Raw genomic sequence first — 13,622 nt, forward strand, 5'->3', positions numbered from 1 at the left:
GTCCTTGTGGATCCGTAGTGACATAGCGACTGTCGTTGAGGTAACAGACAGTGTGACATATGGTATGGGGTGACAGGGACAACACATCCTCTTAGTAATGTTGTCACCAGACTGGAGCAGACAGTCAACGTTCCGGTATTGGATTCCCCTGGGCTAATACATTTCCTTCATCACCGTGGGCTAGAAACAGCGTGAGGTGTGAGTGTGTGTGTGTGTGTATATGCGTGCTTGCAAGCAAGTGTGTGTGTCAGTACACGTGTGTGTCAGCCCACAAAAAAAACATCATAGCCTTTCGACCTTGGTTGCTCCAGGAGGCCACAAAGCATCTGCCATCAGGGTTAGTTTCTGGAACACAATATGAAAACTACTGTTCCAGAATGTGTATCCATCTCAAATCAGAGCCTCCACCATGTCTAACCTGTTGTCATGGAGGAAAGGCTGCATCGCCAGGCAGAACAAAACAACACAGCCAACTACGATGCGGTGCCATCTCTCTGGTGCTATTCCATCGGATGGATTCTACATTGTGACGTTCACCAACAACCCAGATCTTAATATTAGATATGTTGGAGTTAAATTAATGGGCTGGAGCCACACAGGGCTGAAGAAAGCCACGTTAGAACGGAGGAGGCAGAAGAACAGAGATGCGCGCAGTCGCGCACAGAAACACACACTTCTATTTTCCCAGGGGCCATAGAAGATCCACTCCCTCTGTTCCTCAGCTTTACCCTACGTTTCATCATTTCTCTCTCTCTCTCTCTTTTCCTCTCTCTTGCTCCATGTCTCTCTCAATCATAGCAGCACATCCAATTGTCAAAGACTCCAGCCACCCAAGTCATAGACTGTTCTCTCTGCTACCGCACGGCAACCGGTACCGGAGCGCCAAGTCTAGGGTCCAAGAGGCTTCTAAACAGCTTCTACCCCCAAACCATAAGACTCCTGAACATCTCATTTAAATGGCTACCCAGACTATTTGCACCCCCCTCTCTTTTACACCACTGCTACTCTCTGTTATTATCTATGCATAGTCACATTAATAACTCTACCTACAAGTACATACCGCCAAAACTAATATAGTCTCGCTATTGTTATTTTACTGCTGCTCTTTAATTACTTGTTACTTTTAATTCTTATCCGTATTGTTTTTAAACTGCATTGTTGAATTGGGGCTGGTAAGTAAGCATTTCACTGTAAGGTCTACACCTATTGTATTGTGACTAATACAGTTTGATTTGAAGTGTGGTATAGAACTGGGGAGTTGCTCAACAGTGTTTGATCCTCTCCAGTTCAAAGGCTCAGAGGATCTCTGACAGGTCCTGGGATCTCACCTAATATCACACTCTACTGAGGATTGACATGTGACAGTGGACATCTCTATCCGCATCGCTTCACAGAGTGATAGGACCAAAGCCACAGGCATTAAACTCAACTACTGACTTTATGAAGTCCGTAACATTTTAGATAGAGAGGGAGAGAGCTAGAGATGGGAAGAAAGATGGAAAGGGAGAGAGATAGAGAGAGAGATGGAGAGAAGAAAGATGGAAAGGGAGAGAGATAGAGAGAGAGATGGAGAGAAGAAAGATGGAAAGGGAGAGAGATGGAGAGAAGAAAAAGAGGGAGATATGGAGCGAAGGAGACAAAGAAACAGAAAAGAAAGAAAGAAAGAAAGAAAGAAAGAAAGAAGAAAAAAGAAAGAAAAAAGAAAGAAAAAAAGAGCGAGAGGAAAATTGTGAATACATTGACACTTTTCAAGACGAATTCACAGGGAATTTGTTTAAAAACATCGCCTCTGTGACCTTACATGGATTCTAAATTCCATTAGAAGGGCAAATGGGGAGAGAACAGGAGAGAGTGGGGGTTGCTATGGGAGACAAATACACCACTCTCCAGATGAGGATTATTAATCACGATAATTATATCAGCGCTTCAATTAACTTGACAACATTATTTGCATCTGCCGCAGCCATTTTCACACCTGTTCAGTTCACCATCAGGTCTGTGGAAAATATAATCCCTGTTATATTACTACAATGGCAATTCATGTTGTGGAGAGAGTCTATACAGCTGACAGGTCAATTAAACAGAGAAAATGACAACCATATGATGTTAGACGCGTGAAAGATGTCGAATTAATGGACAGATGTTGATTCTGTGAAGTCTCCCAAATAAAGAACACACACCATAAAGTGAGGAGCTGACTAGCGAATGATAATCTATACCAGGGGTCTCCAACAGGAGAGCTAGTAGCTCACAGCCCACCTATGAGTAGCTCGGGCAAACAATTCCCGAAAGTATACGCAATTTTTCATGTGTTCCATTGCAAATCTCACAAGTATTCGACACCGCAAGCTCCCAGCTACTAACGAATCAACACAACATTGACATTATTCCACCCATGGTTAGCCACTATTGGCTTAAAAAGCCAATCCTAACACAACATCTGCCAATACATTTGCAGCAATATTGCCCGTCTGTCTGTGTGGCGCACGCGTTTGTCTATCACTACACTTGATGTGATAACCATCTTGTGAGTTGACAGAAATACTTTCCCCAAAAGCCTTATCCATTAAATGCTAACGACAAAGGCGGCTTACCTGGCAAAGGTATACCATGAGTGAGTATATCATTTGTATCTATTATTTATTATTTGTTAACTGCCATGAAATGAACAGCAGCAGTACAGAACCATCGCATTAAGCTCGATCGACACGTTCCTGTGCAATTAAAGGGACAGTTAAATTAAAGGGGAATTACACTCAAAAATCTATTTATAAGCTTTCTTCCAAACCTACATTTGTTTTGTCTTCTGCGGATATTTAGCAATTGACATGGACTCATAACATCCAATTTTGTTGTTTATCTATGAACAATTGTTCAGTGACCCCCCCCCCCCACTCCCCAAAATAAAACTGAGAAAACATAAATTGAAAAAATATTAAACATAATTTGGAAAATAATCACAGATTTTATATGGCCCCCCTTAGAGTTGTTAATTAACCATTATATTACTATATATATTGACAGAAAACTACTTTCACTTGTACACTAAGCACCCGGGAAGAAAATAATGTGCTTATCTGAAAGCTAGAAAAAAACGAGTAGCTCGCAACGTTGAATTTTTGTTAAAAGTAGCTCTCATGCTAGAAAAGGATAGAGACCCCTGCTCTATACAAATTATAAATAAAATTGCACACGTCTCACCTGGCTTTGGACTTACTTAAATCGATGCTGATTGAGTGTCTTAACAGAAGAAACGGCTCCAGTCAATCATTGAAGTGTGTTTGCACCATGTCAGATTGACATACAGTAACAGATGTTGACTGTTTGCATCCATGCTGAAGAGACTTTGCCTTCAAATTGGTGGTTCTTTTTCTGGGAAACAAATTGGCCACTTCCCTTCCTTTATCCTGTATCCATGCTGAGTTGAAATGATGATTGGGCCTTTGTTAAAGGAGCTACAGTACAGGGAGTTATACACCGGTTGCCTGGTGACCCAAACGGCTCTATGTTCACCACATACTTCAGTCTGAGACTGCCATCATTGAAGTCATTTGTGGGGATGTCAAAATGCGGGGTGTTGTAGAAAACAAAGTCTTCAGTGATTGGATAATCTCTAACCAATCAAAGTATCAAAGCCCACATGTGTTCTGGCTCTTGCCCAACCCATTGGTTTCTGGACCAGTCAGAATGGTTAGAATGTGTTTACGTTCTAGAAATCGTCGTGGAGGTACTCCGATCCAGACTTATTGCGGAGAAGAAATTAAAGCCCGTGGGCTTGGCATAGCATTTGGCTGGAGCAACTGCGTCCTGCGCCAATTGCATCCAAATATACTATGGGGCTCCACTCTTTTGAAACGTTGAATGTGTGTATCCGTTGTTCCAACATCCAGGGTACATCCAAAATGGCACCCTATTTGGCAAACAAAGTAGAGCACTTTGTAGGGAATAGGAAGCCGTTTTCTAAGATCTAGCCGAGGTCATTTCCAAAATAGAGGCTACCTTCAACTTGTTAGAAGTGTGTTTCTCTCAGAACATTACTAGACAGAAGTAGATGAAGAGATCTACTGTACTGTAGTTAAAATGGCTTCCTGCACCTCGCTTACACTAATTATAAAATGGCCATGATCATCAACACTAGTGATCAGAGTAAAGCTTGATCCACATTGACAAAAACTATTTGCAAAGTTAAAAAGAAAAACTTAAAAAGCACAGTAAGGGGTTTTGAAATGCCCCCTCTGTGTGTGTGAAGTGGTTATTTCCCCTCTGTGTATAGCTCAGAGGTAACACACAGATTACCTGAATGAGAAATGAAGGACAACATCGGCGTTGGCATTAATCAAAAGACAGCCGCACCTAATTTGTGTGCCGAGCGACAGCTAATGAGGGAAGCCGATTAATCAAGCTTTAATTGGCAGTTGACAGAGTGTGTTGGGAAGGTTTTGAAACCCCCCTTCAACCCACCCCCTTACCTCTCCTCCTCTCCCCCACATCTCCTCCACTCCCCTGGGGTGTGAGTCTCATCTCAGCTGGGTGGACTGCCCGTGGACCCTGCCTAAACCCCAGAACACGGTACCCAGAGGAGGAGCTGCCAAGCTGGGCATCCTGACGCAGCACCAGCCCTCTCCACGGAGACTTCCCCCTGGAGGCCACTGAGAGAGAGACTTCCTGTTGTGGCACAGGGCCATTGGGAATTCTGATGTTCGGAGGCTACTGGCTTCAACCAATCAGACACTGACCAGGAGGGTGTTTTATGCAGAATCCTCCCACTGTTTAGACCTCTAAAGAGAAAATTGTCCTTCCACACACCATGACTGCCTGAGAGACTGTAGCGGTCAAACAAAGTCCACAGGGAGATTAGGCACAGTGACTACAACCAATCAGGCTACAGTACAACTAAAGGCCATGGTGTCCGTATGCAGATTCATACTATGGATGTCTATGTAGGTCTTAGTTCCACAATGTCTGTAGTGTTTAGGCCAAACAAAGTCCATGCAATAGTGACAAACAATTATAACGGTAATACATAATGTGAACTCAGTCCACCTCAATGTGTTGACAGTACTGTTCAGACCTGCTGTAGGTATGATGTTGATATACATGCATAACTTCAAGCTGAATTTGTGGTCGAATTAATGAATAAAAAGCCTAATGCGTGATTAGTTTGGAGTGCCGGGCACACCGTTTGACACCGAATCATTCCTCCACAGTTACTAGGCAACAAGTGGAAATAATGCTAATGGTTCTGCTGCTGAAAAATCCGAGGCGTGCTGAAGCGTTTTGGGTAACTGATAGGAACTACTTTTTAGCATTCTAAATTCTCCCCTTAGTGACCTCGCTCCCGAGTAGCAGCTATATTTGTTCAAAGATCGTTATGAGGTTAAATATTAGGTTATTGTAAATCTCTCAAGACTCTTCCCTTTTGCATTCAAAGTATACAGAGTTCCTATTTAATTGTGCTAAAATAACAAACAGAATAGTTGGTAGCCCTTTTGCAGGATATCCTGCCACCTTGGTCTTTGAAAACATGCATAGTACTAAAAGAGAGGATTACGAGTGTTGACTATGTTGTTGTCTAAAACGCAGATCGCATACAAACTTCAGCACACATGTGGACATGGCTGATGTGTCAAGTGTAAAAAAAAAAACACGAGCTTTCGCTTGGAGAACACCCTCTAGGAAAAGAGGCTAACATAGGGCAGTGCACGTCAGAATCTACCCTGCGCAGATCCATCAGAATATACACTGAGTGTACAAAGCATTAGGAACACCTGCTCTTTCCATGACATAGAATCCAGGTGAAAGCTATGATCCCTTATTGATGTCACTTGTTAAATCCACCACCTGTAGATGAATGGGAGGGTACAGGTCAAAGGAGGACTTTTAAGGCTTGAGACAATTGAGACCTGGATGGTGTGCCATTCAGAGGGTGACGACAACAGATTTACCTGCCTTTGAAAGGGGTATGGTAGTTGGTGCCAAGCGCACCAGTTTGAGTGTGTCAAGAACTGCAACGCTGCTGGGTTTTTCATGTTTAACTGTTTCCCAATGGTATCAAGAATGGTCCACCACCTAAAGGACATCCAGTCAACTTGACACAAATGTGGGAAGCATTGGAGTCAACCTGGTACAGAATCACTGTGGAACACTTTCAACACCTTGTAGAGTCCATGCCCTGACGATTTGAGGCTGTTCTGAGAGCGAGGGGGGTCCTTAATGCCTTCGACACTCACTGTATATCATCCTACGAGGGAAGGCAGCGCTAAATGAGCAACGTCATAGGGCATAGATGATGTGGAAAGAATGTGGCAGGCCCCTCTTTCACTCAGTTCCCTCTTTCTTTCACCTCTATCCGACTCCTACGAGAGTCCTTGATCACAGATGCACAGCGTATTCTCTCGACTCGTCCCCACCTATCCCCTTACGGTCCTGAGCTGTACATCAACTGTCTTCACTCATTTCCTTTACAGAACACGAGCATGTCAGCTTGTCAGAAACCTTCTCTTCGTACGGTTAAAGTGAGAAGACATTCCAGCCGGGTGGAGTAGAACGCACAAAAGAGCGATTCATTCGTACCGTTCTCTCTAAATCACCCACTCTGATGGTAATTGATAATAAGGGCCAGAAAGAAATCATTTTGGCTGGAATCATTGTTTTATTTGTCACGGGTGATTAGCTTGTTGTGATACGAGTCCTGCTGAACCATCGACATCATTGCCAAGCCATTGACTTTTTTATTTGCCGAGACCGAACCTAGAATCATCTCATCCCGTTATGAAATGTACTCAACGCTTACTGGCAAGGCTTTATTCAGCCAAACTGCCCTTCAGCTCAATGGCTTTTGCCCTTAAAGGTGCAGTCTGGGGCCTGTGAATCTCTCCCTCACTGCCAGTCCTTGGATCTAGAGGGATGTCTATGAATTTGAGAGGGATTACATTTTCCTAACCACTTCACACAGCTGTGTACTAAAACAAGTGACAGGGTGGCTGTTTTTGTTATTATCATTTTATGCTCCAAGAATATACTGTAGCTTGAACCCCAGGTAGGCGAAGAGCCCTCAGCTTTCACGGATTACCAAGAAACTCCTTTTCTTTGCAGTTTTCAATGGATGTATTCCTGGTACTTCTGGCAATATCATTTCATGTATCAATCAAGCGAGAGAGAAATGGAAGGCATGAATAATAGAACTGCCAGACTCTATCAATAAAAACACATGTAGCTCAAGCTAAGAGCTTCCAGATAATCATGTTTTCCCTGAGCAACAAAAGCCCTTTCAGTCAAAATGTTGAATGGCAGTTGAATAAAATACACATGTAATTTAGGGACTAGGTAGACAAAACTGGTATTTACAGTATGATGGATCAAAGGAAGAAGACGGGGGGGGGGTAGGCCGACATACACACACACACACAGAGAGAGAGTGATACGCACCCGCTTGCATGCGCTCACACACAACACACAACCACTGCAATTATACAAACATGTCACCCTTTCCTCAGCAGCTGTCCAGCAGATTGACTCCATTGTTCCAGAACATTTACATTAGAACAGAAGCCTCTTCACAACCTCTGGAGAAGCATTGCATCACTACACGAAGACTCACAGTGCATATTTATTCAGCTCTACTCCAGTCAATTCTATTGTCACTTAAATTAAATGTGTTATGCAGTACAATGGTTAACAGGCCAAGGCGACCATATATTTGTTTGTACACTGTGTGTGTGTGTGTGTGTGTGTGTGTGTGTGTGTGTGTGTGTGTGTGTGTGTGTGTGTGTGTGTGTGTGTGTGTGTGAATATGATGAGGGTCAAGGGAATGGGTGAAGCCAACTGTCTGAGAGAGTCTCCTGCCATGGGACGATACACCCCCTCCACACACACACACACACACACACACACACACACACACACACAACACACACACACACTCTAATAGTGTAATGCCTCGCCCATTCCTTGGAAGTCTGTAACACTCACACACACACACACACACACACACACACACACACACACACACACACACACACACGGTCCTTAACTGCAGATAATCTATCTAGAAATGAAACCGAGCTGGGAGTCCCTGTATGTGTGCACCAGCACTCAAATTGCAATCTGACTGGCCAGCTGCTCTCCGGCTACACGTTGCTGGTCTGCTCAGCAGGCATTGTGGGTAGACAGAAATGTCCAGAGTGTTGAAAGGAAAACATGTCCATATGTTGTTGATTTTAACTCTACAACAGTGATGTGTATTAATATGGTGTTTTATTATCTCTATAACAGATTAAATTGATATCTTTGTGATGAGCAGAGACACATTTTCATTTAAATGATGACTTGACTGAGTTACAGAGTTACACACTCAGACCCAATAACTAGGGCCAGGAGTTGTTCTGGACAACTGACCTGACCAGGAACAACTCTGAACCCCAGTTTTACCTGGTTATATCACCTGGTCAGGAAAATACACTGGCTTTACTGATAACACATTTTCCAATGCCCGGGGGGTGGTCAAGATGAAAGATTATGGCTCCCCTCTCCCCCCCCCACCTCCCAAGCCAATGAACCTCTTCCCTCTACTCAGAGCACTGCAGCTAAGATTCACATAACCCACCCTGTCAGACATCGACACAGTGAAACTTGTCATGGGCAACAATGCATCGACCAAAAATAGAACTCTCCCATTGCAGAAGTATAAAATATACATGAAACCATCTCTAACAGTCGAAAAGAAAGAAGAACCAGAACCCCTCTACTGTGAGACAGTCAGGGAGAAGAACCAGAACCCCTCTACTGTGAGACAGTCAGGAAGAAGAACCAGAACCCCTCTACTGTGAGACCGTCAGGAAGAAGAACCAGAACCCCTCTACTGTGAGGCAGTCAGGAAGAAGAACCAGAACCCCTCTACTGTGAGACCGTCAGGAAGAAGAACCAGAACCCCTCTACTGTGAGACAGTCAGGAAGAAGAACCAGAACCCCTCTACTGTGAGACAGTCAGGAAGAAGAACCAGAACCCCTCTACTGTGAGACAGTCAGGAAGAAGAACCAGAACCCCTCTACTGTGAGACAGTCAGGGAGAAGAACCAGAACCACTCTACTGTGAGACAGTCAGGAAGAAGAACCAGAACCACTCTACTGTGAGACCGTCAGGAAGAAGAACCAGAACCCCTCTACTGTGAGACAGTTAGGAAGAAGAACCAGAACCCCTCTACTGTGAGACAGTCAGGAAGAAGAACCAGAACCCCTCTACTGTGAGACAGTCAGGAAGAAGAACCAGAACCACTCTACTGTGAGACAGTCAGGGAGAAGAACCAGAACCACTCTACTGTGAGGCAGTTAGGGAGAAGAACCAGAACCACTCTACTGTGAGACAGTCAGGGAGAAGAACCAGAACCACTCTACTGTGAGACAGTCAGGAAGAAGAACCAGAACCCCTCTACTGTGAGACAGTTAGGAAGAAGAACCAGAACCACTCTACTGTGAGACAGTCAGGAAGAAGAACCAGAACCACTCTACTGTGAGACAGTCAGGAAGAAGAACCAGAACCACTCTACTGTGAGACAGTCAGGAAGAAGAACCAGAACCCCTCTACTGTGAGACAGTCAGGAAGAAGAACCAGAACCCCTCTACTGTAAGACAGTCAGGAAGAAGAACCAGAACCACTCTACTGTGAGACCGTCAGGAAGAAGAACCAGAACCCCTCTACTGTGAGACAGTCAGGAAGAAGAACCAGAACCCCTCTACTGTGAGACAGTCAGGAAGAAGAACCAGAACCCTCTACTAGGAAGAAGAACTGTGAGACCGTCAGGAAGAAGAACCAGAACCCCTCTACTGTGAGACAGTCAGGAAGAAGAACCAGAACCCCTCTACTGTGAGACCGTCAGGAAGAAGAACCAGAACCCCTCTACTGTGAGACAGTCAGGAAGAAGAACCAGAACCCCTCTACTGTGAGACAGTTAGGAAGAAGAACCAGAACCCCTCTACTGTGAGACAGTCAGGAAGAAGAACCAGAACCCCTCTACTGTGAGACAGTCAGGAAGAAGAACCAGAACCCCTCTACTGTGAGACAGTCAGGAAGAAGAACCAGAACCCCTCTACTGTGAGACAGTCAGGAAGAAGAACCAGAACCCCTCTACTGTGAGACCAGTCAGGAACAGTCAAGAACCAGAACCCCTCTACTGTGAGACAGTTAGGAAGAAGAACCAGAACCCCTCTACTGTGAGACAGTCAGGAAGAAGAACCAGAACCCCTCTACTGTGACAGTCAGGAAGAAGAACCAGAACCCCTCTCTACTGTGAGACAGTCAGGAAGAAGAACAGTTAGGAAGAAGAACCAGAACCCCTCTACTGTGAGGCAGTCAGGAAGAAAGAAGAACCAGAACCCCTCTACTGTGAGACAGTTAGGAAGAAGAACCAGAACCCCTCTCTACTGTGAGACAGTCAGGAAGAAGAACCAGAACCCCTCTACTGTGAGACAGTCAGGAAGAAGAACCAGAACCCCTCTACTGTGAGACAGTCAGGAAGAAGAACCAGAACCACTCTACTGTGAGGCAGTCAGGAAGAAGAACCAGAACCCCTCTACTGTAAGACAGTCAGGAAGAAGAACCAGAACCCCTCTACTGTGAGACAGTCAGGAAGAAGAACCAGAACCACTCTACTGTGAGACCGTCAGGAAGAAGAACCAGAACCCCTCTACTGTGAGACAGTTAGGAAGAAGAACCAGAACCCCTCTACTGTGAGACAGTCAGGAAGAAGAACCAAAACCCCTCTACTGTGAGACCGTCAGGAAGAAGAACCAAAACCCCTCTACTGTGAGACCGTCAGGAAGAAGAACCAGAACCCCTCTACTGTGAGACCGTCAGGAAGAAGTGAGTCTAGTCTTTGATCTATCAGCTGGTTGATTAATGTCTGTCTGTCTCTCTCTCTGTGTGTGTGTGTGTGTGTGTGTGTGTGTGTGTGTGTGTGTGTGTGTGTGTGTGTGTGTGTGTGTGTGTGTGTGTGTGTGTGTGTGTGTTTGACCTGTCTCATAGTGGCCTCCTGTTGATAATAGGATGTGCCTGGCTATCTGAGCTGACGACATGGTGAAATTGGAGCCCTGTGGCTTGGAATAAGATGAGAATCAGAGAGAGAGAAGAACAGAGAGAAGAAAAACACAGAGAAGAAGACAGAGAAGGACAGAGAAGAAGAAGAACAGAGAGAAAAAGAAAAACAGAGAGAGAAGAAGAACAGAGAGAAGTAGAAGAACACAGAAGGACAGAGAAGAAGAAAAAAAGAATAACAGAGAGAAGTGGAAGAACATAGAAGGACAGAGAAGAAGAAAAAAAAGAATAACAGAGAGAAGAAGACTAGAGAGGAGAAGACTAGAGAGGAGAACAAAGAGAGAAGAAGAACAGAGAGAGAAGAAGAACAGAGAGGAGAAGACTAGAGGACGACAGAGATAGAAGAAAAATAAGAAGAACAGAGAGAAGAAGGACAGAGAGAGAAGGACAGAGGAGGACAGAGAAGAAAAAGAAAAAGAACAGAGAAGAAGAAGAACAGAGAGAGAAGGAGAGAGAAGAAGAACAGAGAGAGAAGAACAGAGAGAGAAGGAGAGAGAAGAAGAACAGAGAAGAGGAAGAACAGAGAGAGGACAGAGGAGGACATAGAGAAGAAAAAGAAGAAGAAGAACAGAGAGAGGACAGACACTTACCCAGGCTGAACTCCACATGGGGCAGCTTGGGAATCAGGATGACACCTGTGATACAGAGACAGAGAGAGAGGAAGATCATTAAGAGAGAATACAAAGCTGTTCACTCATGAAAAATGAATAATCTGAGATAATTCAGACACGACACACACAGGCACGCAGACACCGAAACACGCCGACAGACACAGCGAGAAAAAAAACAGACAGACAGACACATCGACAGACACCGAAACACACCGACAGACACGGCGAAAAAAACACAGACGGACACACCGACAGACACCGAAACACGCACACACACATTTCACTGCAAAGGGCAAAACCATCTATCAAATACCCATTCATCTCCATATTAACCACTATGCCCTCTACGACCATTTCATTTAGGCTTTTAACGAGGTCGACGAGCATGGCACCTCTCCTCCAAATGAAACCCAAATGAAAGGCAATAAAACCCAACACCACTTCAGTGCCAGTCTTTCCATTCACTCTGTGGTAGTAAGCATGGAAAAATACCTTCCCCCATCATCAACACAATATGTCTTCAGAGAGGTTTAACACTGTGGCTGTTGTAACGGCTCGGACCGAAACACCTCACGTGTGATTGATGGCCCGGTTCGCTTTAGATTATGCAAACGGGCTGCAATCTATTTATCCGATTGCGGCGTGTGTCACAGCCAGAGTTCCCCGACATCCATCGCCCTGAATGCCCAGCTCCCCCCTCCCGACAACCACCCTGTTGGGGAACTAATGGAGGCGGCTGGGTGGTGGGGAGGGGGGGTGCCATCGCTTGTACCCACCATCTGATGCCAGTATAACGGGTATCATCGAGGCATGAGCTCACCACCATACCTGGAGGGCCGCGTACCAAGGGAGAAACTCACACACTCTCTGCAACACACACACACATAAGCAGAAACACAGACACGCACTCATATGCACACACACACACACAGTGCACCCCCTCATCCTCGTTCCGCAGTGCCTGGGCAGAATTGTCCTCTCTCCCAGCATCGTCAACCTGGCTAATGAAGCGTGGGTACTCTATACGTCTTGACGTATGGGCCGGGTGTTACAAACACAGCACACTTCCAGCGAAGACAGATCATATCATTAGGTTACTAACTCATTTTATTATCAGAAATCACTAGTTAGCTATAATCACAAGTCAAACATTTTGAATGCATAGCAGGACAGTAAAATTGTCTAATTCACGCACTTATCAAGAGAACATCCCTGGTCATCCCTACTGCCTCTGATCTGGCGGACTCACTAAACACAAATGCTTCGTTTGTAAAGTATGTCTGAGTGTTGAACTATGACCCTGTCTATCCATAAATTTAAAAAAAAATGTGTTGTCTGGTTTGCTTAATATAAGACATTTTAAATTATTTATACTTTTCCTTTTGATACTTAAGATACAAAACCAAAAACTTTTAGACTTTTACTGAAGTAGTATTTTACTGGGTGACTTTAACTTGAGTATTAAGGTATCTTTACTTTTACTCAAGTATAAAAAATTGGGTACTTTTTCCACCACTGGTTATATTACCATGACTGGTGTTTAACATTGATACTATGTGACATGTTAATAACATGATATTACCATGACTGGTGTTTAACATTGAGACTGTGACATGTTAATAACATGATATTACCATGACTTGTGTTTAACATTGAGACTATGTGACATGTTAATAACATGATATTACCATGACTGGTGTTTAACATTGAGACTATGTGACATGTTAATAACATGATATTACCATGACTGGTGTTTAACATTGAGACTATGTGACATGTTAATAACATGATATTACCATGACTGGTGTTTAACATTGAGACTATGTGACATGTTAATAACATGATATTACCATGACTGGTGTTTAACATTGAGACTGTGACATGTTAATAACATGATATTACCATGACTGGTGTTTAACATT

General features: G+C 44.2%; 1 protein-coding gene across 6 annotated transcripts in view; it reads right to left on the reverse strand.

Moving 5' to 3' along the window:
- The window catches only part of LOC135507555 (type II inositol 3,4-bisphosphate 4-phosphatase-like), a 369,267-nt gene that overhangs the window by 227,362 nt on the left and 128,283 nt on the right, over window positions 1–13,622 (reverse strand). For all 6 annotated transcript variants that reach the window (XR_010450671.1, XM_064927063.1, XM_064927060.1 and 3 more), the window contains one exon: window positions 11,680–11,724. Coding sequence is in view for 5 of the 6 variants with exons in the window: in XM_064927063.1 (XP_064783135.1) it covers window positions 11,680–11,724 (45 nt within the window). In the remaining variant the exon portion in view is untranslated. The remainder of the gene's footprint in view (window positions 1–11,679; window positions 11,725–13,622) is intronic.

This window comes from Oncorhynchus masou, chromosome 21, assembly GCF_036934945.1.
Source record: "Oncorhynchus masou masou isolate Uvic2021 chromosome 21, UVic_Omas_1.1, whole genome shotgun sequence".
NCBI lineage: Eukaryota > Metazoa > Chordata > Actinopteri > Salmoniformes > Salmonidae > Oncorhynchus > Oncorhynchus masou.